Raw genomic sequence first — 27,500 nt, 5'->3', positions numbered from 1 at the left:
ATAGCTAAAAAGTGGTACGCCGATTACGCACATACTCCCATTTAAGCGCACATGGTGATTCGGTCCGAAGGGCTTGCACTTAAGCAGACTCAACTGTAGATATATACACACTTTATATGCATACTTTATATGCATTCAAATCTTTATGACTACTCATGTTATTTGTTACACTGTACATATTTGCAAACCTTCCAGTTATTGCTGCTTCTCCAAGCCAGTGAAATTCTTATTTTTATTTAATATTACATTGGTGTGGAATGTGATACAGTACATAGAAGACATTTGAAATGAATAAAGTAGTATTAACAACACATGAAAGGTTGCAATTGCACTTCACAAGAAAATCACAAGACTATCAAACCATTACAGTTTTTAACCTTCAGAGATCTTATGCCAAAAAAAACCCACACCCCAAAAACATTTAGACAAAACCCATATTATGGTAATAATAATACAGGGTACCAGCTGAAAAACCATCCCATGCCATTATACTGATTTACAAGACAAAATCTGTAACCATTCACAGAAAAACTACTATTTCTAAAATAAACACATTGCTGAATACATCAGTGTAAACGGTTTGTGTTATCTTATTTGACCACAAAGTCTGCATGTTTCAACCAATACCAGCATCACTCTGAATTAAAAAAAGAAAATAAATATATCAGAGCAGAGTTATTAAAATATCAGGGTCATGGGATTTTCTGGTAAAATATTTCAAAGTTTTGATGTATGAACTGATATGGTCTATTGATAAATACCATAATTAGGGATAAAATTCAACAAATTCAGTTTATGTAAAAATGAATTACAAAATAACATCTTAGAAAAATTATCAGTGGCTTTGTTTCTCACTTCACAAATGCTGATAGCATCACAACCAATGAAACACTAATACAAGATAAAATCATCAGAGAATTAACACCCCCTTTTATAAAACCGTAGCACAGTTTTTAGCACCGGCTGCAGTGAAACAACTCGCTCATAGGAATTCTATGAGCGTCAGCGATGCTACTGCCATGGCCAGTGCTAAAAACAGTGCTACGGTTTTGTAAAAGAGGGGTAAATTCTTTTTCTTCTTTGTTCAAAGTTTTATCATGAATATTCTTACATTTAATGCAATTTTTATAAAAGTTATTGAAATAAGTAATACGGAACAGTAACACTCAAAAGTCTCTTTGACCAACATTCAACTTGGGTAATTACTAAGTAGAAAGTCCCTTGGATCAGGTTTGAAATGGCCCCTTAAAAATTAACTGCAAATAATGGGTTTCAGCAGAATAACAATACTAATTCTACTTTACTGTTAAAGAGGATTAAAACCACAGCGAGCGAACAACAATCTATCTGCAATAGTAAAGGATCGAGAAAAAAAGCCTTCAAGTGACAGTCAAACACAGATGGAGTATAATGCTGTCATGAAATTAGATAAGTGACCTCTAGTGCACCTTTAACCCAGCTGTGAGTGTTTCAACTATGCTGCAAGGTTTGGTTATACAGGTTGAAGGGATTTTTTTCCATCTGCTACCGTTGCAGATAGATTAATTCACTCTCTGTTGTTTTAATCCTTTTCAACTGTAGAGTTAGTACCATTAAAAATTAAGCCATTCTATACATACAAAAAATAAAATTTTACAAGAAATTGTCATTCCAAAATTGATTTTTTTTTTTTTAAATCAAACTGAAGATCTAACCACAGAAGAATTCATACTCTACTCAAATGCAGTAAATAAGATTTCAGAATTCCTCCAGTATTCATAAAATCAAAATGTAAAATAAACTTTAAATATTCATTTTATATTTGCAACAGTACACCCGTGACACATAAATTTTTCAAACTGTAATCTGGCTCAGTTATGTGGTCATGGCTTCACAAGCATTTCATATCTAATGCTGCAATGTCAGGTGCTACTAATTTTTACTCTAATAATGAAAAATTTGAAACTCTAGAAGAAAATTTAGTAAGGCTATGACAAACCAAGAAACAAACAAAATGCTGAAAGAATGCAGTGACAATTGGTTAAGGTACCCTACTTCCAAAGCCAGAATTCAAAGTTATGCAACCAAGAAGTATTTTGGATTTAATGTTTCTCTGGCATAATTCCAGGAATGCCACTTGTTATGATATTCTAAATCAGTTTCAATTAAACTATTTTTTTTATTAAAATGAATAGCATCATTCTTATCTTCCTACATTTTACCTGATCATTGTGTGAACTCAAGAATTCAACAGTGCTAGAATCAACTAGCCATCAATATATAAGACATAAGAGAGGATAACAATGCAGTTTACAAAACCACTCTGCAGATATTCTTTGTACAAGAATGCTATTCTAAAACAGTAAATTTATATTACAAAGCAATGTAAATAAATACTGGGCTAGTACAAAAGCTCTTATTTACAGTTTTACAAATGATGTATTCAGTGTAAATGCTGTGCTTAAAAGTACACAGTATTAGTAAAACAAGCTCTTTATAGAGGATTATGTTTTGAGCTAGATGTCCATAGTGTCATATAAAACAAGATTCAAGTTAAGTCAAACAATTTTTGTGGATAATTTAATACAGATGAATCCATTTTTAAATGAATGGTATCTGTTAAAGTGCTGAAAAACAGAAAAATGTTGGATGTTTAAAAAATGTACATTACTTAAAGCTTTAGCATATCTGAATGTTAGTTCTTTATTCACACTTTTTATCACAAGTCTCTTGATATAATTTTGTCTTGACTCGAGACAACTGGAGATTTGTTGTAGCTGATATATCTTCTGACCTCTGAGTTTACATTGCAACCAATTTACCCTTCTGGTGTGACTTCAGGCTTCATAATCTGATATGCAATCAAATATTCTGGATAAGCCTAGAAAAGAAATAGGTCAAGATAAAAATTCTAACTTTGTCATTTAAATGCAAAATGAATGGGGGATTTTTTTGTTCATTAGCACCACTGAGACCATGTGGAAATGTGCACAAGGAATGCTTTTTGAATTGTTTCCAGTCCACTTGGTCTTTTCCCAATTTCTGAACTTATGGTGGGTCATTTCATACATTTGTTTTAAACATTAAATATGCATGAAAACTTAATCTGACTCAAAATATTTTAACATGGATTAATTGACTTAGTGTGCTTTAGACCAATAAAGCACAAACTAAATTTAAGACATGCTAACAAACTTAGGGCTCCATTTATAAAGTTGCAATAGTGATTCCCTAAGTGGTAAAATGCAACAAAGTCTAGTCAACTCCTATTGGTTTTGATGCCTTTGCATGCTGTAAAAGGAGCCCTTAATGTGCTCTAAACACAATTACTTACCTTAACATGCATTACCCAGAAACAGAAGGCAGATATTCTCACAATTGGGTGACGTCATCCACTGAGCCCAGTTACGGACAGTGGTAAAAGTGCATTGCCACTTTAAGGTTTTTAGAAACTTCACGACCTCCCACACCATGCACGCGTAAGTGCCTTTCCGCCTGATGCTGGCTTGTGGTACCTCAGGTCTGCAAGCAAACTAAGAAGCCAACCAGGGGAGATGGGTGGGATGTGAGAGTATCTCCCTGCTGTCTCCGGATAACACCTGTTACGGTAAATAACTGTGCTTTATCCTAGGACAAGTAGGCAGCATATTCTCACATGTCCCTAGCTTACAGAAAAGGAGAGAGAGTTGGCCATTAAGAAGAAAATAAATTCTGCAATGCTGCTTGGCCGAAACGACCATCTTGTCTGGAATAGGATTCTAGACAGTAGTGAGATATGATTGTGTGAATTGAGGATGAAGTAGCTGCTTTGCAAATTTCATCAATGGGAGTGGAACCTAAGAAAACTACTTATGATGCCATAGCTCAGACCTTGTGTGCAGTAACATGTCCCTCGAGCTGCAGCCCAGCCTGAGCAAAGCAGAAGGAAATACAGGTCGCTAACCATGTGGAAATAATTCTCCTGGTTACAGGAAGGTCCAATCTGCTAGAATCAAAAGAGATGAACAGTTGAGATGAAGTTCTGTGTGGCTTAGTCCTTTGTATGTAATAAGCCAAGGCACACACAGTCCAAAGTGTGTAGAGTTCTTTCTCCAGGATGAGAATGAGGCTTTAGGGGAAAAAACTGGAAGCACAATGTATGATTCAGGTGAAATTCCGTGACAACCTTTGGGAGGAATTTAGGATGGGTCCTGAGTTCTTTCTCCAGGATGAGAATGAGGCTTTGGGGAAAAAAACTGGAAGCACAATGTATGATTCAGGTGAAATTCCGTGACAGCCTTTGGGAGGAATTTAGGATGGGTCCTGAGTTCTTTCTCCAGGATGAGAATGAGGCTTTGGGGGAAAAAACTGGAAGCACAATGTATGATTCAGGTGAAATTCCATGACAACCTTTGGGAGGAATTTAGGATGGGTCCTGAGTTCTTTCTCCAGGATGAGAATGAGGCTTTGGGGGAAAAAACTGGAAGCACAATGTATGATTCAGGTGAAATTCCGTGACAACCTTTGGAGGAATTTAGGATGGGTCCTGAGAACCACCCTTGGGGCCATGAGGTCCATGATCTGCTGACCCCAGGCCTGAACAATGAACTCGAATGCTACCAGCCCAAGATACCACTTGCCAGGATCCAGCGCATGACTTAGAAAATCTGCCTGGATGTTTTCCATGCCGACAATGTGGGAAGCCGAGATGTCCCGAAGATGAACCTCTGTACACTCCATGAGCAGAGAAGTCTCCAACACCACAAGATGACTCTCGGTGCCCCCTCCCCCCCAATGATTGACATAGGCCACTGCTCCAACATTGTTTGAGAGAATTCAAACTGACTTGCCTTCCAGCAAGGACCGGAATTCCACCAAATTGATGCCAGCCGAATGCCTCTAGTCTCCAGAACATTGATCAACCAGGATGCTTTCACCAGTGTCCAGCTGCCCTGAGCCAAGTGACTGAGACATTGAGCTTCTCATCCAAGGAGACTGGGGCTGATTGACATTCACCCCCTGAACCAGATTGGAAGACTAGAGCTACCAGCGTAGGCTGTACCGAACTAATCCCCTGAGCGGGACTGGAGAGTCCAGATCGTGAATCTGTGGTGACCACTGTCGAAGAAGTGTATACTGAAGAGGATGCATGTGAGCCGGAGCCCACCGGACCACTTCCAAGGAGGCCGCCATAGACCCCAAGACCTGCAGAAAGTCTTGTGCCATCGGACGTCGGAAATCCATCAGACAGCAAATCTGCATCTTCAATTTGCCTTTTCCTTACCTCCCCACCTCCCTTCCCCAATCCCATCCACTTTGGTTAACTCCTTCTACTTAAAGAACTATCTTCTCTCTAGGTTTGTGGGGATGGGACGGTGACAGGGACCGAACTCGCGGGGCAGGATGCTGACGGGGACCAAGCCTATGGGGACGGGACGGAGACAAATTTTTTCCCCCATGTCATTCTCTATTGAAAAGCAAACCGAGATACTCCAAGTGGTGAGACGGAGTCAACCGACTCTTGGCCAGGGACTGGAGAAACTTCACAACACGAGCCATAACCTGGGAACTCTTCTGCAATGACTTTTCTCGAACCAACCAATTGTCATAGGGGTGCACCATAATGCCCTCCTTGTGCAAGGCTACTGCCACAACCATAGTGAAGGTGCGTCGCGCCGTAGCTACACCAAAAGGAAACACACAAAACTGATAATGCTCTCTCAAAATTCCAAAGCGTAGGAATCATTGATGGGAGGTCCGAATAGGAACATGCAGATAGGCCTCCATCAGGTTGAGAGAAGTCAGAAATTTCCCAGACTAGACAGCCAAATTTCATGGTTTCCATGTGAAAAGACAGAACCAGGAGAGCCCTGTCGACATCTTAGAGATCCAAAATGGGCCGAAAAGGCCCCTCTTTCTTGGGCATCATGAAGTAAATGGAGTACCTGCCAGTATGCATCTCCTGAGGGGGTACCGGGACTACCGCTTTGAGGTCCAGCAACCTGAGCAGTGTCTGCCGAAAAGCCCTCTTCTTTCAAGTTGTGAGGCGAAGAAGCGATCTGGTAAAGGACATAAAAACTCCAAAGCATAACCGTCCCGAAACACCTCCAAGACCCACTGATCCATTGTGATTTCAGCCCATCCCCGGTAAAACTCCTGCAATCGGGCTCCGACTGGCACCAGGGGAAGGACCCGTAACGAGACATTGGGCTGGACGGGCGGTACAGCCACTGAAGGAGTCGAGACCTCCCCACGCAGCCCCCCCCCTCCCAAAGGATTGCATGCGTTGGAAGAAAAGTCCTCTGAAAGGAAAGGTTGCACCCCAGCCAGGGCGGAACTTACGAAACTCATTCAAACGCCCCCGGGCAGAACCACCTCACGAAGCCTGGCAAGGTTGGTCCTTCGGCAACTGAGGCACCTTAGAATAACTCAAGGCCTCAACCATCTTATCCAACTCCTCCCTGAAGAGAAAGGAGCCCTGAAAGGGAAACTTACTGAGTTTAGCCTTAGTTGCTGCATCCGTCGACTAATCCGAAGCCACAGGGTACGGCGGGTCGCTACACCCAGAGTCATGGACTTGGCTGAGGCATGTAAAAGATCAAACATGAAATAAGAAGCTTCCAGCTCAATCTTAGCTACTTCCTGATCCACTTAGGACCAGTCAGCCATCTCATGGTCAAGAACCTTCTCAGACCACCGGAAACAAGCCCAGGCTACCAGACCGCCACAAATCGCCACCTGTACAGCCACATTAGAACTGCATTTAATAAGAGCCTCCATCTTACGGTCCTGAGGAGTCAAATACAAGCATATATTTAATACCCTAGTCACCTATATCACCACTAGAACCTGAAATGATCTTCTTACAACCATCACGACCAAGCCGACTATCTCAGTTTGTTTGTTTTTTTTTTTGGGGGGGGGGTGGAAATTAAAACTTTTTTTTTGACAGACATCTACCACACAGCAATAAAACCTCTCCAACACAAGAACAGCACAAAACAACTTAATACAGCATCCCTATTAACTGTCGATTACAATATATCATCACTACAAACAAGTCCACTATCATCTCATGTCCCTAACTAACCTTACAACCTGTACTCTAGCATAGTGTCACAGAAACTCTTCAAATCTCTGTACAGACATTTTGCTTGCATAACGCCTTGAACTTATTTACCTGAAATCTTCTTGGCAAAAACCACTATAAGAACTCTCCTGCTTGTAAAGTACCTTGAACTTGAATCTGAAATCTACTATGTAAACTTGCTAAATATACTAAGCAAGCTATGTAGATGTAACTACCTATATTTCATATGGGTCTCCTTGCGGTAAATAGTAACATAGTAAATGAAGGAAGATAAAGTCCTGAATGGTCCATCCAGTCTGCCCTGTAATCACATGCATTACAATTTCACGATTGTCTTTTTTTTCTTTGATATTTCTGGTCCATAGACTAGAGAATGACATGGGGACAAATTTTTCCCAGTCTTTGCAGGAACTCAAATTTCCCCATCCCATCCCCGTGAGGTTTGTCGCTGTATCTGTCCCATTCCTGTAAGCTCTGACTTAATCGCATAAGCCTCGGACACTTATGATTTTAAAGTGTTTGAAGCTTGTGCAGATGAGGATGGAGTTTGCAGGAATGAAGCAGGGACAGGAAAGGAACTCGTGGGGACAGGAAAATGAGTTCCCACGGGGATGGGGAAAAGTTTGTCCCAGTATCATTCTCTACCATATACCTTAGTCTACCCAGTATTGTCTTTGGGTTCCAACTACTGAAGTTGCCGTTAAAGCTCCTCCAGCCTATCTAAACCATCTCCTTTGCTGGATTGGGACTATGAAGTTTGCTCATTTATATTCTAATTAGTGATCCTCTGTGTTCATCCTACACTTTTTTGAATGTTATGTTTGTCGGTTTTTATTATTTTATTTAATTTTGAATTTATGTAAATCGCATTGGATTTGGATTATGCAAATTAATCAAAGAAATTAAATAAACTTGAAACTTTTCCTCTCCACCAACTCTCTTGAGAGGGCATACCAGGCATCCGCCACTCTCTCTGTGAAAAAGAATTTCCTAACATTACTCTTAAGTCTACCATTCCTCAACTTCAATGTATGTCCTCTAGTTTTACCAATTTCCTTTCTCTGGAAAAGATTTGGTCCTATATTAATACATTTCAAATAGTTAAATGTCCCTTCTCTCCTTCAAAAAATACATATTGAGGTCTTCTAGTCTCCTCATACTTTTTGGCGCAAACCTCTTACCATTTTCATCGCTTTCCTCTGGATCCCTTCAAGTTTTTTATATCCTTGGCCAGAAACGGCCTCCAAAACTGAACACAATACTCCAAGTGGGGTCTCACAAACAACCGGTACAGGGGCATCAACACCTCATTTCTTCTGCTGGTTATGCCTCTCTTTATACAGCCTAGCATCCTCCTGGCTACAGCCACCAACTTATCACACTACTTTGTCGCCTTCAGATCCCTCGCCCCATCCATGTACATCAGCCTCTCACCTCCCAGCACATTGGATTTCTGCTCCCCAAATGCACTTCTTTGTATTGAATTTTAGTTGCCAGACATCAGACCATTCTTCCGTTTGCAGATCCTTTTTCATGTTTTCCACTCCCTCCAGGGTATCCACTCTGTTACCAATCTTGGTATCATCTGTAAAAAGGGAAATCTTTCCTTCTAACCCTTTGGCAATATTGCTCACAAACATATTGAACAGAATCGGCACCAGCAATGATCCTTGAGGCACTCCATTACTTATCTTTCTTTCTTCCAAGAAAATTCCGTTAACCACCATCCTCTGACATCTGTCCGTCAACCAGTTTCTAATCCAGTTCACCACTTTGGGTCCTAACTTCAGCCGGCCAAGTTTGTTCAAGAGCCATGAAGAACCATGTCAAAAGCTTTGCTGAAATCTAAGTAAATTATATCTAGCACACTTCCTTGATCTATGTAATTTCACTGTAAATGTCATATAACCATGTAAATGTATTTCCCCATATTTATATATGGGCCTCTTCGCTTGTAAATTGCTTAGAAGTTGTACTGGGCAAGTATGAAATAGAAATTCAGATTAGATTAAAATTCTTGAAGTAATTGATGCGTGTCTGAAATTTCATTTACAAATTTCTCAGGTAGTTAAGAAATGCTTCTTTACTCTCAAACAGATTTGATTAGTTCGTTTAAAGTTTGTTTATTCTTTGATTTTAAGACATTATGCATTTGTTTCCTTTCTTTAGCCATCTCTAAGATCAACTAATACAATTCTCTTTACCAAAGTCTCCCAGTACTACAACTACATAGACTGCAGTTAATGCAGAATTCTGCTCTTAAATTAAATTTGGTTTTATTATATGTTATCCCAGGACAAGCAGGCAGCATATTCTCTACATGTGGGTGACGTCATCCACGGAGCCCCGACGCGGACAGCTTTTCAAGCAAACTTGATTGAAGATTTCAAGTTTGCTAGTGCTGCACCATGCATGTGTGTGCCTTCCTGATCCACTAGAGGGCGCATCCCCTCCTCATGGTCCTCAGTTCTTAGTTTTCCGCGGAGCCAGAAAGCCCTGTCTCTCTTCTCTGTGTTCTTCTAAGTGCCTTTCTAGCACCGCGGCTTCTTTATTTTGTTAGGGAGTCGCTGTGCGTTGTTGATTTATCGTGTATTTTCTTTGTTTCAAAAAAAAAAAAAAAAAAAAAAAAGGATTTTTTCTTGTGATTCCACCGGCAGGCCCTTCTCGGGCTTCAGCCATGCTGCTAGGCCTCGTTTGGCTGCAGATGTGTTTCTTTTTCCCTGGCCTCTCTCTGGGCTCACCTCGTATGAGCTGAATGGCCGGGACCCAATTTCCTTCGATCGGATCGATCCCCAGTAAGTATTTATTTCTTTCTAGGTGTGTTACCTCGGTAACGCCGCCGGCTGAGTCTCAGGCATTCCGGGCATCGCGTGCAGTCAGGCCTGCCTCTCGGAGACCTTCGAAGCGTGCCTCCTTTCATGGGAATACTCTTCTCGAGGTTGCCCTCATGGAGTGCACTGCTGCACCTTCATTACCAGTTTCATTGGTACAGTGCCAACTTCTGAACGACTTCGGTGGTCCTCGACGTCGACTGGAGCTTCGTGCCTCGACGTCGGTGGGGGCTTTGTGCCTCGACGTCGGCTGAGGCTTTGTACCTCGACGTCGGCTGAGGCTTTGTGCCTTGACGTTGGCTGAGGCTTCGTGCCTCGACGTTGACTGGGGCTTCGTGCCCCGACGTCGACTGGGGCTTTGTGCCTCGATGTCGACTGAGGCTTGGTGCCTCGACATCGACTGAGGCTTTGTGCCTCGACGTCGCCTGAGGCTTCGTGCCGTGACGTCGGCTGGGGTTTCGTGCCTCGACGTCGCCGGGGGCTTTGTGCCTCGCCATCGCCTGGGATCGACTGGGGCGTTCTCAACTGGGGCTTTGTGCCTCGAGGTCGACGGGGGCTTTGTGCCTTGCCGTCGCCTGGAGTTTGGTGCCTCGTCATCGCCTGGGGTGTTGTGCCTCGACGGCGCCTGGAGCTTTGTGCTTCGCCCTCAACTGTGGCTTTGTGCCTCGCCGTCGTATCGGGCTTTGTGCCTCGCCGTCCTCTGAGACGTGGGGCTCGGTGTCGACGGGGGCTTGGTGCCTCGGCGTCGACGGAGGCTTGGTGCCTCGGCGTTGACGGAGGCTTGGTGCCTCGGCGTCGACGGAGGCTTGGTGCCTCGACGTCGACTGGGGCTATGTGCCTTGACGTCGACTGAGGCTTGGTGCATCACCGTCGATTGAGGCTTGGTGCCTCGCCGTCGCCTGGGGCTTGGTGCCTCGCCGTCGACTGGGGCTTGGTGCCTCGACGTCGACTAGGAGCTTCGCGCCTCGACGTCGCTTGGGGCTTTGTGCCTCGACGTCGTCTGGGGCTTTGTGCTTCGATGTTCTGCCTCGACGTCGACTGTGGCTTGGCGGATGCTTTGTACCTTCGACATTGGCTGCGGCCGTGTACTCCGCGTCGCCTGACGCTTGTGCTTCGACGTCGCCTGAGGCTTGTCCCTTCCCGTCGACTGTGGCTGGGGGCCTCATCGTCGGCTGGAGCTCTGTGCCTCGCTGTTGACCGTGGCTTCGTGCCTCGCGGTCGACCGGGGATTTGTAACTTGACGTCGTCTGGGGCTTTGTGCCCCTTGGTTGATGGTGGCCTGGTGCCTCAACGTCACCTGTGGCTTGGTGCCGCGATGTCGCTGGGGGGCTTTATACCTCAGCATCGGCCGAGGCTTGGGCCTCGGCGTAGACTGTGGTTTTGTGCCTCGTTATAGACGGGGACTCTGGGCCTCGACGTCTCCGGCTCCTGTTTGGGAGGGTTCCCCGCTTTCTCTCGGTGCATTCCGGGCGGAAGTGCTGGAATCTTGTAGTACGGAGTTTGGTCTCCTGGAGGAGACTCTCTCCCTGCTCGGGCTCTATTGCTCCCGCCAGGCGTCGTCTCGCTTGGCGCAGAGTGTGGCTGGGGATCCGAACCTCCAGGATCATCTCGCCATTTTACTTGCATGAGTACTACGTTTCTTGAACCTCTCTTGCGGCGGACACTAACCGCCTCTCAGAACGCGACCGGTCCTTCGCCTATCTGGACGCCTGTAGATGAATCCCTTCTGCCTTGGCTCCTTCTCCGGCGGGGCCCTCCGGATACCTTTCCTGTGTTATCTCGGTCTCTTTTGCAGCGGCCATAATAGCTGCAGCAGCGCCGGGTTATGGTCCAGCTGCCGGCTTCGGCGGCTCCTGGCCGTCCTTTGGACTATTCTCGCATAGCCTTTGGACTGCTCTCCTTCTGGGGATTCCTCCCCTCCCTTCAGGAGGGGTGTTTCCTTCGGGTCTATGCACCGGGGGGGGGGGGGTTAGCCTCGCCTCTGTCGGTTGGGCGTTCCCATCTGCCCATCTGAGTCTTGTCCGGGCCCTTCCTGCCCTGCACTAGGCTCTTGTCCGGGAGCTGTTCGGCTTCTGTCCGCCCCAGTCTCGGGAGTCCGTCGGGGCGGACTTGAACCCAGTTTGTTTGCGCTCCTTCTTGTCTCGGCCTCGGGGGAGGCCCTTGTTTGTTTATGCCGGGAGGAGGCCCCTCTGTCCTCGGTCCACCTCCGGTCTTTTCGGCGCTGCCTCGGCAGGCCGCCCATCTGCGCCTGAGTCAGCTGGTGTTTCAGCGGTCTTCGGTCTCAGCTGAGCCGATGTTGATCCTTTTGGGACCATGGGCTTCACGGTTCAGGTCCCGCTGTTCGCCTGGTTTCCTCTTCGTGTTCCCCACTGGACCTGAGCGTCTCAGTGGTGGCAGGATTAGGATCCGGCTTCCCAGCACATTGCGGTGCCTCCCTCCTTGAAACGCTTGCTTCATTGGGGGGTCACCTCGTCGTATCAGAAGATTCTGATGATGGACTCCTCTGCATAGGCTTAGAGGCCCGCCTCGGGGCCTTCGGACTCAGGGTCTTTGGTCGAGAGCGAACCGTCGCTGCCACATCAGCTGGCTGGAGCGCCGGGCCATTTCCACTGCCGTGGTGGATTTTCGCTCTTGGCCGCAGGATTGCAGGGTCCTGGTGCGTAAAGACGTCCAGGTGGCGATGTATTCTGTGACCCAGCCAGGGGGTACGGGTTCCCTGTCACTTTGCAGGGAAACCCTTCGTTATTGGTAGGGGACGTTATGCCGCAACCTCTTTCTTCGGGCGGTGTATTTCCAGGGCGATCAACGTTGTTTGGTGGACGCGTTGGGTCGCTTTTCGGCCGCATGAATGGTCGCTCCATTCTCAGACTCTGCGGCAGGTAGTTGTTCGGTGGGGAACTCCACAGGGGGTTCTGTTCTGTTCGCCCCTCATTCACTGGTTGCCTCGATAATGCTCGCGGATGTTCTCCCAGGTTCGCCTCGAGGCGGATGCTTTCTTCTCGATTGGACGGGCAGGTTCCTCTATGCGTTCCCTCCCTTTCCTCTGATTCTCCGGTCTTTGGTTCACCTCCTGTCGGTCTGTGCCACCATGATCTTGATGGCTCCTCTGTGGCCCCGGCAGCCGTGGTTCTCCCATCTCCCTGCTCAGTGTCAGGGAGCCTCTGCTTCTACCTATGTTTCCTTCTCTGCTGTCTCAGTGTTGAGGTTTTCTGTTACATCCCAATCTGCAGTCTCTACACTTATCAGCTTGGTTCCTCACCACGTGCTTCCCTCTTTCTGTTTCTCTCAGTCGGTAGGAATGTTCTCTAGGCCTCGCGGAAGAACTCCACTCGGCAATGCTATTCCCAGAAATGGCCCAGATTTGCTGCGTGGTGTGCTGAGCACCACATGGATCCGCTGTCTGCCTCCTTGCCTTCAGTGCTGGATTATCTGTTCCACTTGTCTCAATCAGGTCTCGAATCGATATCTCTTTGAGTCCACCTCTGTGCATTTCCTGCCTTCTTTGGCCGCTTGATGGGCTGCTATTCTCCGTCCATCCGACGGTTTCCCGCTTTATGATGGGTCTCTTCAATGTTCATCCTCCGTCAAGTCCCCTCCGGTGGGTTGGGATCTTATTGTGGTCATGGCGCCATTGGTGAAACCTCCGTTTGAACCCATTGCTGAGGCTCTACTTCCCCTGGCGGGTGGTATTCCTGGTTGGTCTCACGTCTGTTCGTAGAGTCTGTGAGCTGCTAGCTCTGGTTGCGGACCCGTCTTTTGCTGTATTTCATCATGACACGGTGGTCCGGCGTACTCATCCCAAGTTCTTGCCTAGGTGATTTCGGACTTTCATCTCACTCATTCCATTGTTCTTCCGGTCTTTTTTCCGCAGCCCACTCGCCCCCGGGCGAGGGGTGCTTCACACTCTGGTTTGTATGAGGGCGTTAGCCTTTTCCCTACATTCTACTGAGCCTCATCGGACGGCTCCTCCACTGTTTATCTCTTTCGATCCTCATCCGTGGGGTTGCCCTGTTTCCAAGCGCACCTTATCCAACTGGTTGGCTGCTTGTTTTTCCTTCTGCTACGCTCGGGCTGGTCTCTCGCTGAACGTTCAGGTCATGGGACATTATGTCTGAGAGCTGGCGGCGTCTGTCATTTTCCTCAGAGCCTTGCATATTGAGGCGCTCTGCGAGCTGCCACTTGGTCTTCGGTTCATACCTTCATCTCTCACTACTGTTTGGACGGTTTTCCCGGCGCGACGGCCATTTTGGCCGGTCGGGGTTCCATGCTCTGTTTTCATAATTGCCAACTTTCCCTCCGTCCCTTTTTGGTTAGCTTGGAGGTCACCCACATGTAGAGAATATGCTGCCTGCTTGTCCTGGGATAAAGCACAGTTACTTACCGTAACAGGTGTTATCCAGGGACAGCAGGCAGATATTCTCGCAACCCTCCTACCTCCCCAAGGTTGGCTTCTTTGCTAGCTATCTGAACTGAGGACCATGAGGAGGGGATGCGCCCTCTAGTGGATCAGGAAGGCACACACATGCGTGATGCAGCACTAGTAAACTTGAAATCTTCAATCAAGTTTGCTTGAAAAGCTGTCCGCGTCGGGGCTCCGTGGATGACGTCACCCACATGTAGAGAATATCTGCCTGCTGTCCCTGGATAACACCTGTTACGGTAAGTAACTGTGCTTTATTCCCCTCTCTGTGAATGAGCATTGGTTACAAGAATATATTTCTTATAAGATTCTTGTTGCACACCAGGTAATACCCGACTAGTTTTCTTTCTTCTTATCTTATGCCTTTTGCTCCTGCCAAATCTCTTTGTGCTTCAACAACTGCTAAGTATTCTCTCATACTTCATGGTCTGTTTAGGAAAACAATAGTACGAATGGTATCAATAGTTGCTCTCATTTTATAGAATTCACTGCCATTGTATATTAGACTGGAATCTTCTATGATTAAACTCAAGATTCACCTCAAAACTTTTTTTAAGGGTGCTTTTGAATAAGTTATGCACTAGGTTTATTTATATTTGCTTCCTCACTATAGAGGGCTAATGGTGGGACTGGCTATGTGGTTTTGTCACATATACCTTACCCTTTGTTTTTTAAATCAATTTTTAATTAATATGTTTATGTTTTATAATTATCTTATTATTTTTTATAAATAATATCTGGTTAGACTGTCTATAAACTACTTTGTAATCCTTATGTATTCTTGCCATTTGTTTCTGTTGTATTTGTTTTATCTTTTATTTTTGGTAGATGTGATTTTTTAGTAGAATATATGGTATATTAAACTTGAATCTGGAGCTAAAACTGCCACCATACTACAACCATGGAGGAAGCACAGATCTACAACAAACCTGAATCAAGTCATAGCATGTCTAGCAAAAATGCTGCCTTGGACTCAAGAAAACCAATTTCCAGCCATGAAGAACCCAAGCCACATAATTTCCACAAATGGCTGCCTAAACCCCAAGAACTTTGATCAGGCAGAAAATACACACAAAAAAAGACAGTCTTTATTTTTAAAAATATCTTCCTTGTGTTGGGGATAGAAGGCATAATAGTCCAAACTTGTGAACCCAGACTGGGCTGCCTTGTCCTCATGATTTTCTGGACCAAGATCCACAAGTTGGAGTCCTGCTACTAGGTTTCTGCTTGGCTCAATTAGGACAAAGGTCTGCATGCTAATCTCTAAGAGTCATGTTAGGCCAGGGGGTCCACAGACCTTAAATATGCACCAACAAGAGGCAGGCCAAGAGATCTTGCTGCAGAAGTCCAAACCATAACCATCTGTTGGATGCAGAGAACACTGACAAGTTCCAGGGCTAAACTTTTCCTTATATAGGTGATGACATCATTGAAATTGTGTTCTCTGCCTCTAGCACAGGGGTGTCGAAGTCGGTCCTCGAGGGCCGCAATCCAGTCGGGTTTTCAAGATTTCCCCAATGAATATGCATGAGATCTATGTGCATGCACTGCTTTCAATGCATATTCATTGGGGAAATTCTGAAAACCCGACTGGATTGCGGCCCTCGAGGACCGACTTAGACACCTGTGCTCTAGCAGATGGTTGGGGATCACAACTCAAATATCTGGACTGGGCTAGTAAGATGAGGAATGTCCAGACTATTTAAATGCATCTACATATTCAAAATAAAGCAATGCATTCATACTCTTTTAATGCTCAGCAAAACATATTTTATAAGGGAAAAGGTACTAAATATTACCTGCTCTCCTCTGTAGATGACATACTCTGCCAAAGCCAATCCATTCACACTAGGCCGGCCAGTAACTGAATGGTGCCCTGGTGGGGAATGAGCCATTTTCATTGCACTGAATTGCAAGAAAGACTTGCCCAATGTTACACGGCAAAACAGCATGTGCCTAGGTTAAAATAATTTTTTTTAAAGTCAGTTTCAGAATAGAATAAGAATCTACCATTATCAGTTGACTACTGATTTGTTCTAATTTGGGGGGTTTGTAGTCAAATTCATCTTGTCAATTTAAAAAAAAAAAATCCACAATGTTAAGTTCTACATTTAAGGCCTTACTCAAAGAGGACATTCACTCAGAGTTCGCCTACCCCAAATAATTTTTTTTGTATAAGGCCCTTAGTAGCAAGAATTTTCAATTCTCCTCAACAGACTGGTGACTACTTAGCAACACCATTATACATTATTATACTTTCTTCAATTCACAGTACAGACACAAATTTTCAGTTGCAAAGCAACACTCTGGAGACTGCCCTCAAGTTAACACTATCTGTAAGATAAAGCAGGGTACATGAAGTGATATATTGGCTTCTCTGAGGTTCAGGATAGGCCTGAAGCATCCCCCTTTCTAAGGGGCAATGAAGTAAATGGAAAACTGGCCTCAACACTGCTTCTATAGAAAGTCAAAACCAATGCCACCTTTCTGCACCAGCTGCTGGAGACAGAGAAATACTTAGGAGCTGAAGACAGCACCAATCCTCTATAAGGGGAGTGAAGTTAAGCTCTCAGTTGTTTTTCTTTGTTTCCATCTGCTAGTTGGGGGACATAACTCTACCGGGACTGGCCTTGCATGGACAATAAGGAAAGGAGAATTATATGGTGATTATATACCGTATTTTCACGCAAATAACGCGCACCCGTGTAAAACGCGCACACGGGTATAGCGCGCAGAAATCACGATGATATGTACAAAAACTTTTGTATACCGCGCTCACGGGTATACCGCGCATGATGCCCGACGCTCCTTTCGCCCGCCCTGACTCTCCGTTCACCCCCCCTGACTTCCGTGCACTGCCCTGACTTTCCGTGCGCTGTCCCGATTCTCCGTTCACCCCCCTGACTTCCGTGCACTGCCCTGACTTTCCGTGCGCTGTCCCGACTCTCCGTTCACCCCCCCTGACTTTCCGTGCACTGTCCCCCCTTGAAGTCCTGTCCCCCCTTGAAGGTCTGTCCCCATCCTGAAAGCCTGATGCCCCCCCCGACGTCCGATACATCCCCCCCCCGGCAGGACCACTCGCACCCCCACCCCGACGGACCGCCGACTCCCCAACAATATCGGGCCAGGAGGGAGCCCAAACCCTCCTGGCCACGGCGACCCCCTAACCCCACCCCGCACTACATTACGGGCAGGAGGGATCCCAGGCCCTCCTGCCCTCGACGCAAACCCCCTCCCCCCAACGACCGCCCCCCCCCCAAGACCCTCCGCCCGTCCCCCAGCCGACCCGCGACCCCCCTGGCCGACCCCCACGACACCCCCACCCGCCTTCTCCGTACCTTTGTGTAGTTGGGCCAGAAGGGAGCCCAAACCCTCCTGGCCACGGCGACCCCCTAACCCCACCCCGCACTACATTACGGGCAGGAGGGATCCCAGGCCCTCCTGCCCTCGATGCAAACCCCCCTCCCCCCCAACGACCGACCCCCCCAAGAACCTCCGACCGCCCCCCCAGTCGACCCGCGACCCCCCTGGCCGACCCCCACGACCTCCCCACCCCCCTTCCCCGTACCTTTGGTAGTTGGCCGGACAGACGGGAGCCAAACCCGCCTGTCCGGCAGGCAGCCAACGAAGGAATGAGGCCGGATTGGCCCATCCGTCCTAAAGCTCCGCCTACTTGTGGGGCCTAAGGCGCGTGGGCCAATCAGAATAGGCCCTGGAGCCTTAGGTCCCACCTGGGGGCGCGGCCTGAGGCACATGGTCGGGTTGGGCCCATGTGCCTCAGGCCGCGCCCCCAGGTGGGACCTAAGGCTCCAGGGCCTATTCTGATTGGCCCACGCGCCTTAGGCCCCACCAGTAGGCGGAGCTTTAGGACGGATGGGCCAATCCGGCCTCATTCCTTCGTTGGCTGCCTGCCGGACAGACGGGTTTGGCTCCCGTCTGTCCGGCCAACTACCAAAGGTACGGGGAAGGGGGGTGGGGGGGTCGTGGGGGTCAGCCAGGGGGGTCGCGGGTCGGCTGGGGGGGCGGTCGGAGGTTCTTGGGGGGGGCGGTCGTTGGGGGGGGAGGGGGGTTTGCGTCGAGGGCAGGAGGGCCTGGGATCCCTCCTGCCCGTAATGTAGTGCGGGGTGGGGTTAGGGGGTCGCCGTGGCCAGGAGGGTTTGGGCTCCCTTCTGGCCCGATATTGTCGGGAAGTCGGCGGTCCTTCGGGGTGGGGGTGCGAGTGGTCCTGCCGGGGGGGATGTATCGGACGTCGCGGAGTCGGCCGGGCAAGAGGGCTTGGGCTCCCTCTTGCTCCGATCGTGGATGCGGGTGCGGGTGGGAGCGCGTGCGAGCGGTCGTTCGGGGTGGGGGTGCGAGTGGTCCTGCCGGGGGGGGATGTATCGGACGTCGGGGAGTCGGCCGGGCAAGAGGGCTTGGGCTCCCTCTTGCTCCGATCGTGGATGCGGGTGCGGGTGGGAGCGCGTGCGAGCGGTCGTTCGGGGTGGGGGTGCGAGCGGTCCTGCTGGGGGGGTGAATCGGGCGTCGGGCGGGGTGGGAACTATGTTTAAAAACTTTTGTATACCGCGCTCACGCATATAACGCGCGAGGGGTATGCGCGGTAGGTAAAAACGCGTATAACGCGCGCGTTATATGCGTGAAAATACGGTAATGCCTCCAAGACGTTTTCTTAACTTTGTAAAATTTTCACATTCAGCTTCCTAAAAAATACAATTTAAAATGCATTAAAATGAGAGCTTGTTCCACTGATCTACACATTTTCAACATGACAGAACAGTTAAATAAAAACTCAAAAAAGCAATTAAAATAATGGAGTAGGAAGTGACGTCACCTGACAAATTGGCTGCTTGAGCTGTTTACTCTGCCTTACCTGCATGAATTTTAGCAATTTCCCCTGTATTTAAAGCATCAATCCCCATGGTGATTGGCAGCAGCAGAGTCGGGAACACTGATCCTTTGGTCTAGGATGGTCTCCAAGCAGAAGGTGGTTGACCTGAAGGAATTCTCCTATGCAGCAGAGGAGGCTCAGGACTGCTGCGAGAGCAGCAGCAGTGTCGCAGCTGCCATACGCACAGAATGTACACAAAATTTTAAAAAATGGAGGAAAAAAGGCCTCAGAAACCGCCGAGAACAATGCTGTACCACAGCTGTGAAAGGAAGAGTTGTGCTCACTTGCTAGCTTCTCTGCACCCCTCTATCACAGGCTAAAAAACCTTTCTTACCAAATAAACTCTAGTTTACACAATAACTTCAAACATACTGGCAAGCATATAAACCAGTGGTCTCAAACTCAAATCCTTTGCAGGGCCACATTTTGGATTTGTAGGTACTTGGAGGGTAGAGAGTTGCGCGGGGACAGAAATCCCACCCGTCCCCGCGAGGAATCCCTCCGTCCCCGCGAGGAATCTCCTCCGTCCCCGCCCGTCCCTGCAAGGAATCCCCTACGTCCCCGCCTGTCCCTATAAACTACAGAAATAGTTATTTCATTTAATTATGCTACTGAATTAAAGGCTCTGGTAGAAACCCATTTAAAAATAAGCAAAAAGACTTTATTAATTTGGAAATATTAATTGGGAAGAATACATACTTTGTAAACGGGTTTCTACCAGAACCTCTAATGTTTATAAATTTTTATCAACACAACTAATATACTACTTTATCCTTAAGCAAAAAAAAAAAAAAAAAAAAAAAAGAATTTTTTTCCTACCTTTATTGCCTGGTTTCTGCTTTCTTCATGTTCTCATTCAATTCCTTCCATCCACTGCCTCTCTTCTCTCTGTGTCTTCCATTTGCTCTGTTACTGTGCCTCTCCCTTTCTCCCCCCTCCCAAATTGGTCTGGCACCCATCTTTTTCCCTCCGCTCCCCCCATAGTCTGGCACCTCTGTCTTCTTCCCTGCCAGCGTCTTCTTCCCATTCCCTCTTCCCCATTTCCTTTCAGTGTCCTTCTCCCCCCTCTGCCTTCCCCATGTCCTTTCAGCGGCCTTCTCCCCCCTCTGTCTTCCCCATGTCCTTTCAGCGGCCTTCTCCCCCCTCTGTCTTCCCCATGTCCTTTCAGCGGCCTTCTCCACCCCTGTTTTCCCCATGTCCTTTCAGTGGCATTCTCCACCCCTTTGTCTTCCCCAGTGCTTTCAGGGTCCTTCCCCCCCCCCCCCTTCCTCCCGTTTACCCCATGTCCTTTCAGCGTTCTTTTCCACCCCTTTGTCTTCCCCAGTGCTTTCAGCGGCCTTCTCCCCCCTTAAGCGTCTTTTCTTCTCCACTCCACCTTTCCTCCCTCCCTGCCTCCACCTTTGTGGCGCTTTTGCACCGGACCGACAACAGAACAGGCCCGGTCGGACAAATCTCCCTGTCCTGTAGCCGTGAATCTAAATTACCTTCTTACAGCAGCTGGAGTACTGAAGCTGCTGTAAGAGGTAATTTAGATTCGCGGCTACAGGGCAGGGAGATTTGTCGGCCGGGCCTGTTGTCGGTCGATCGGGGGACCTGACCGGCTGTGCACATTCTTCGGGGCGGACCGCCCCCTCCCCCCTCTTTCGTACGCCATTGCCTTCTCCCTACCTGCCCTGCCGCACACAGCCGACCGGAAGTCTTCCTGATGTCAGCGCTGACGTCGGAGGAAGGGAGGGCTTTGCTTAAGCCCTCCCTCCGACGTCAGCGCTGACATCGGGAAGATTTCCGTTCGGCTGTGTGCTGCGACAGGGCAGGTAAGGAGAAGGAGACTACCCTCGCGGCTCGAGTGCACTGCGATCCAACCCCGCAGGAACCCCGCGACCCTCGGAGGCGTCCCCACGGGATCCCCGCGACCCTAGGGGGCGTCCCCACGGGATCCCCGTGACTCAAAGGGGGAACCCGCGGGATCCTCGCGGGTCCCGCGGGATTCCCGTCATCCCCGTTCAGCTCTCTATTGGAGGGCCTCAGAAAAAATAGTTAATGTCTTATTAAAGAAATGACAATTTTGCTTGAGGTAAAAACTCTTTTATAGTTTATAAATCTTTCCTTTTGGGTAAGTCTTAATAATAATATTGTCATTTATAGCTAAAGAGACATATGATCAAGAAACTTTTATTTTACTTTTGTGATTATGATAAACATACTGAGGGTCTCAAAATAGTTCCTGGCAGGCCGCATGTGGCCCCCGAGCTGCGAGTTTGAGACCACTGATATAAACAAATAGAGAAGAACGAATGAACACTTATCTCTATGATGGGGGAAGCCACTGCTTGCCCTGTATCGGTAGCATGAATATTGCTACACCTTGGGTTTTGGCCAGGTACTAGTGACCTGAATTGGCCACAGTAAGAACGAGCTAATGGGATAGATGGACCATTGGTCTGACCCAGTAAGGCTATTCTTATGTTATGTTCTTATGTCTTGCCGAGATCGGTTCACTCTCATTCTATCAGCTCATGCTGGGTGCATGGCCGTTTCACGATGCTCAAATCGTCTCAACAGGGCTTTAAAACAGGCAATAGCACTGCATGATTCTGTTACCTGTTGCTGGCACGGAATCGTGTAGTGCTACTGCCTGTTTTAGAGCCCTCCCCTCTTCTCCTCCCTCTGTATTGAAACTGGTCTCTGTCTCTCTGTGATACTGGAGTGTCTGTTGTAGAGTTCTTCCTCCACAGCTTTCCTAATTGCAAAATTCATTGGGGAACAGCCACCCTTGGTGGAGTTGTATACAGAGGAGAAGGATCGAAGGCATCAGAGTTACTTCCTAATCCATTTGATAGCTGTATTCTGTTTAGGCCTTGTATTAGGAGTGGCATAATGGTTAGAGTAGCTACCTCAGCATCCTGAGGTTGAGTTTGATTCCAACTGTAGCTCCTTGTGACTCTGGGCAAGTCACTTAACACTTCACAGAAAAAGCGGTATATCAAGTCCCATCCCCCTGTACTTCTCTTATGGGGTCTCTCATTCCTAGATGATGTCCTATCTGTCCAATTTTGCCTATTTGGTCTTTGCCCAAAATTATTCTTATTATGCCAAACATAAGTTGTGCCTTGCTTATAATCCCTTTTATGTCGCTTGAACTTTTTCAAATTTAGACATCCTAAGTTAGTTTCTAAACCATTTGTCATTGTTAAGCTAGATACATATAACTCCGTCCTGATCGTTCTTTTGCTAAACTTGATAGCTTCTGCCCAATGATTTAAATAGTCCTCAGAAACCTCACTGTCTCTGAAGGAAAGGGTTGTCAAGTTAATATTTGGTATGGATGGGCAGACTGGATAGGCCACATGGTCTTTAGCTTCCATTACTTACCAATTCTTTGAACAGAATTTTAGAATAACAATATACTAAAGATATGATGACAGTGCCCAAGTGTCCTTAAACCTTTTTACAAGTTCTGTTTAAAAATACCACTTAAAATGTAATGTGGGAGCTTGTTTCATTGAGCTACACAGCATACTCTATCTTTCTTTGATATCTTATTTATTACTTTTTGAATATTTCCATAACTGTTCTTTCATGTTGAAAGTATACAATATGATGGCTCAATTAGATACCCATATCAAATTTTGAATTGCAATTTTTTAAACAGCAAAATATGAATATGCAAGAGTATATATACAAAAGACTAACTGGAAATGATTTAAAAACAAAACAAAAACACCACATTACATCATTACTAATTGAGTTTGAGAAAGATTATTTTCTTCACAGCAGCAGTGTTTACTTTTTGCAAAATACCATGTAAAGCAGGGGTGTCCACACTTTTTGGGCTTGCGAGCTACTTTTAAAATGACCAAGTCAAAATGATCTACCAACAATAAAATTTTAAAAAAACACAAAGCACACTGTACGCATAGAAAATGTTAATCATCATTCCTATTCCAGGGTTTTTCAAAGAGGTCAAGGCAGATGATTTTATGCAATGTCACCTTACTAACAACCATACAAAAACAGACAAATGCCCCCCTTTCCCTTTTTACTAAACCACGATAGCAGTTTTTAGCGCAGGGAGCTGCGCTGAATGCCCAGCGCTGCTCTCGACGCTCATAGGCTCCCTGCGCTAAAAACCTCTATTGCGGTTTAGTAAAAGGGGACCATAGTGTAAAATATAGACAGCAGATATAAATTCAGATACATTTTGATCACTAAACTTAAAATAAAATCATTTTTCATACCTTGTCTGGTGATTTCATGAGTCTCTGGTTGCACTTTCTTCTTCTGACTGTGCATCCAATCTTTCTTCCCTTCTTTTAGCCTGTATGCTTCCTCTCCTCCTGACCTCATTCCCCCCCAACATTTTATTTCTCTCTCCCTGCCCTCTCTTTCTTTCTCTCTTCATGCCCTCTTTCTTTTTTCTGTTTCTCTTCTTTCCTTCTGTCTCCCTGCCTACCCTCTTTCTCCCTTCCTGCCCTCCCCCAAGCCACTGCCACTGCCATCGGATAACAGGCCCCCAAAGCCGCCCGCTGCCGGCCAAGCTCTCCCTGCTTGGGGCCCACCAGCATTCCTCTCCCCCGACGCCAATTCGGCCGTCGGAGAGGAAGTTCCGCCGGGGAGAGGAAGGCTGATCGGCCCAAGATCGATCTATTGGGAGAAATGCTGCCGGGTCCTGCCTTTGAGGAAACAGAAAATAGGCAGGACCTGGAAGCAAGAAGAACAAATCGCAAGCTTCACTGACCTGTCTCCCGATTTAGCCCGTGAACGGGGCTCTAACATGTGCGTGCCGGCTTCCCTTCTCCCCACCCTCGACATAACAGCGGCAGCAGCAGCAGAATTCAGGAGCGGGCCAGTCAGGAGGGGAAAAAAGAGGAAGAAGGGAACCCGCTCTGCGATCGACTGGGGTCGCCTGAGCGAGCGACCTGTCGATCGCGATCGACGTATTGGGCACCCCTGATGTAAAGGATAGCACTAGGCAATTAAAAGATCAATATCAAAATCAACTTCTGGCCTTCTTCAGACCTTAACAATAATTTAACTTGTAATCACTTACCTATGGCAAACATAACAAGATCGGTCCTTGTGAATTGGACATCCAGTGCCACCTCCAATTCCATATACATACTGATTGCTTTTGGAAGAGTTTTCAGCAAAATAAATTCCAGCTCCGAACATTCCGCCTATATAAGCATGTCGTTCATCGAACCCTTTGTGAATTATTGCATTCACAAATGGGGAACCTTGTAGTGAAATAATAGGAATGATTAACAATTGACTATATTACACTATAGTCTACTTAGATGTATTTCTTATCAAATGGATTATACAATCTGTTTAGTTACTTAGCAATACTATGTAAGACAGAGCATCTCTTACTGGAGTTCAATAACTAAGAGAGAACCTTGTGAGGCAGTCAAGTATCTGTGCAACTCAGGAAATGTGCTAGAATACTGTATCATGTTCTTGGGTGCCCTACTCCATTTGGATAGTTTTAAATGCTGGAAAATTTTATAGACTTCTTAAGCTACATCTTTGCCCTCCCCCCATGTAAAAAACTAGCTACTGCACCATAATAATGGAATGTTAAGCTCAAGGCAGATATCAAAGTTATTTTCTGACAATTGCAGTTCAATGTCTGCCCACAGCTCAGTAAAGATCTATAAACAAAATAAAATTAGTATTAGAAAGTCATACAGCAGATAAAATACCAGTAAGCCAAACATTTAATTTGCACAAGGTAATTTTCATATTGGCACAGTTCACAAGACTTCTAGGAAAATTGTGCATGTGCGCACATCATGTACTTTTAAGGAAAATTAGGCTAATATAAATACTTCAAAACAAATCTAAACCTAAGAAAAAGGGTTCATCATGCCCTAGAGAATGACACAGTGAAAGAATTTGTCACCATCCCCATGGATAACCATGGGAAACCATCCCGAGTCATATTTTAGTGTCTATCTCAACCTCAGTCCTTCTACTATCAGCATTCTTCAATGCAAGGCTTGAGGGTCAGTGGTTGTGCCCATTCATATCTTTGTTTCGCCCATCTAGCCTTAAAGAATGGCATGGGGGTGGTTTCCCATGGTTATCCACTGGGACAAGGACAAATTCTGTCAACACCATTCTTACCAGTGCCTGAAGGACACCATTTCTTAGATTCTGGAGGGGCAGACTGGATGGGCAATTTGGCCGTTATCTATCATCATGTTTCTACAATTAAAATTATTTAACTACCTACAAAAATCAAGATACAGTAACAAAAAGACCAATAGTGGCAAAATAATCTTCACAGCTTGCAAGCTGATTAATGTGTGGTGATAACATGCAATGTAACCTCTTTAAAAACTAATTATAAGACATATATAATTAAGGCCTGGAGATGGTTTCCTAAGATGAATGTCCATTCTCAGTTTTGTTTGACTGATTGTCCCCTACAGATAGAAACCTACCGGTTACCACCACTGTTTGAAAGATTCATTGCAAAGGCATTATTTTCTAACATAATGCAAACATGTTTCTCTCAGCAGCAGATCTCTTAGGATTCAAAACAAGATTTTGCATTATTACACTGGATAAAAAGCTCCCTTTAAGAGTAAACATACCTTCCCATTCAAGTAAATCAACTACTGACAACATTTTCAATCTCCATGTTACACACACTAAAAAGATTTGGGGGTTGGAATGGGGAGTAGTACCTCCATCCTGTTCATTTAAGCTTTTAGTTCAAATAAAATCTGCCCTCACTAGGCATACACCACATAAGCCTTCAAACAAATCTGTCTGGAATTTTTAACCCGTTTTTTTTCCCTCTTGCTTCCATTCATATAATTCAAACAGAGTTAATGAACTCAAGTCTCCTACAGGTGTTTTCTTGAGCAGTGGTTAAACTCCTTCCCAGTTGTGAATATACTGTTTTGATTAGAGGCTGACCAAAACTCCCCCCCCCAACTGAAAACAAATCTGCTACAAAAACTAAATTTTCAGTAGAAACCAAAATTGCAGTTGAAACTTATTGCCTGGTTTTGGCCAATATTGAAAACTACGTTTTCAGTTGTGTGACTCTGAACCAACGAGACCCACTGGGAATTGTCAGAGCTTGCAGTTGGCAGACCTCTGTTAAACTCACAGGAGGTTATTTCTCTCTATTGCCAGGAACTGCACAGGCTGACAACTGGGAAAGTCATTTTAACAAAGACTTCTTGAAAAGTCTTGCACATTCAGATCCCAAGTCAATGTAGATAAATACAACTCTGAGCTAGGACCTTTGTGAGAAGGTATAAAAAAAATATATAAAATAAAATCATGATTAGCAGCTTTCTGAAGAGAAAGTAGCATTGAGATGTTTCCAGTTTTATATTTTGTTAAAGGATAAGCATGATAGAGATTCTTACTAATATGGACTAGAGGAGTGACATGGACAACATTACCACGACAATATTGTGGTTACCGCGGTAATGGGAAGAACCCCAGAAAATCCTCTGGGAGTGCAACAAGAACGGTGGACTGTCTTTATGGTATGGAGGGTGTCAGCTATATGTGAGGTGACTAAAAAGATGACTATGATGTCATCAGCGTAGGAAAAGTGATTCATTCCAGTCTTTTCTAAGGTAGTTCCCAGGGATTGTAAGGCAGACAATCAGTGAATCAGTAAGTATAGGGCGGGTTCCTGGAATAAAGTGAGGATTTATTTTACAAGAAAGAAGATTAGGAAAGGTAAGAACCTAGTCTTTTGTTCTTGTATAATCTCACTTTATTCTGAGACCAGTGGGATGTAACAGAGCAGTCCCGAAAATTCAAGGTGGGACTGATTAGCCCGCTGCCAATAGAAGAACCAAAAGCAGCATCCTGCTTGGCCACCACGTTGATCCTATAAAACTTGGTGAATGTATGCAAGGAGGACCAGGTAGCGGCCTTACATATAATGTCTAGACACAGCCGACAACTCTGCCCAAAAGAAGGAACTCCTCTGGTCGAATGAGCCTGCGCCCCGAGGGGGGCTTCTTTCTGGCTGCCACGTAAGCCGTGGAAATGGCCATGTGAATCCACCTGGAAATGGTAGCCTTAGAGGCTGTCCTACCTTTGTGGGCAGGACCCACCAGAACAAACAGGTGGTTACATAGGCAAAATTCATTGGTGACCTCCAGATACTATAACAAAAGTTTGTGCACGTCCAAGGACTGAAACACCTGAAGATGCTGCTCCATTGAACCAGAATAAGCAAAAGCAGGAAGCCAGACTTCCTGATGCACATGGAAAGCAGAAACCACTTTCAGATGAAAAGAAGGAACAATAAGCAGCATTACTGCGGAATCCGTA

At 46.1% G+C, this 27,500-nt stretch overlaps 1 protein-coding gene across 1 annotated transcript in view; it reads right to left on the bottom strand.

Moving 5' to 3' along the window:
- Positions 1 to 213: 213 nt before the first annotated feature.
- TNKS2 (tankyrase 2) overlaps positions 214 to 27,500 on the bottom strand; it is a 209,129-nt gene continuing 181,842 nt past the window's right edge. The window contains exons 25-27 of the mRNA XM_033941178.1: positions 24,235 to 24,421; positions 16,099 to 16,255; positions 214 to 2,860 (exon numbers count right to left, since the gene is read on the bottom strand). Coding sequence (XP_033797069.1) covers positions 2,798 to 2,860; positions 16,099 to 16,255; positions 24,235 to 24,421 — 407 coding nt within the window. The 3' untranslated portion in view covers positions 214 to 2,797. The remainder of the gene's footprint in view (positions 2,861 to 16,098; positions 16,256 to 24,234; positions 24,422 to 27,500) is intronic.

Source organism: Geotrypetes seraphini, chromosome 4, assembly GCF_902459505.1.
Source record: "Geotrypetes seraphini chromosome 4, aGeoSer1.1, whole genome shotgun sequence".
NCBI classification, from domain to species: Eukaryota; Metazoa; Chordata; class Amphibia; order Gymnophiona; family Dermophiidae; genus Geotrypetes; species Geotrypetes seraphini.
Note: the sequence above shows the minus strand (reverse complement) of the source record. Positions and strands in the feature narration are given on the sequence as shown.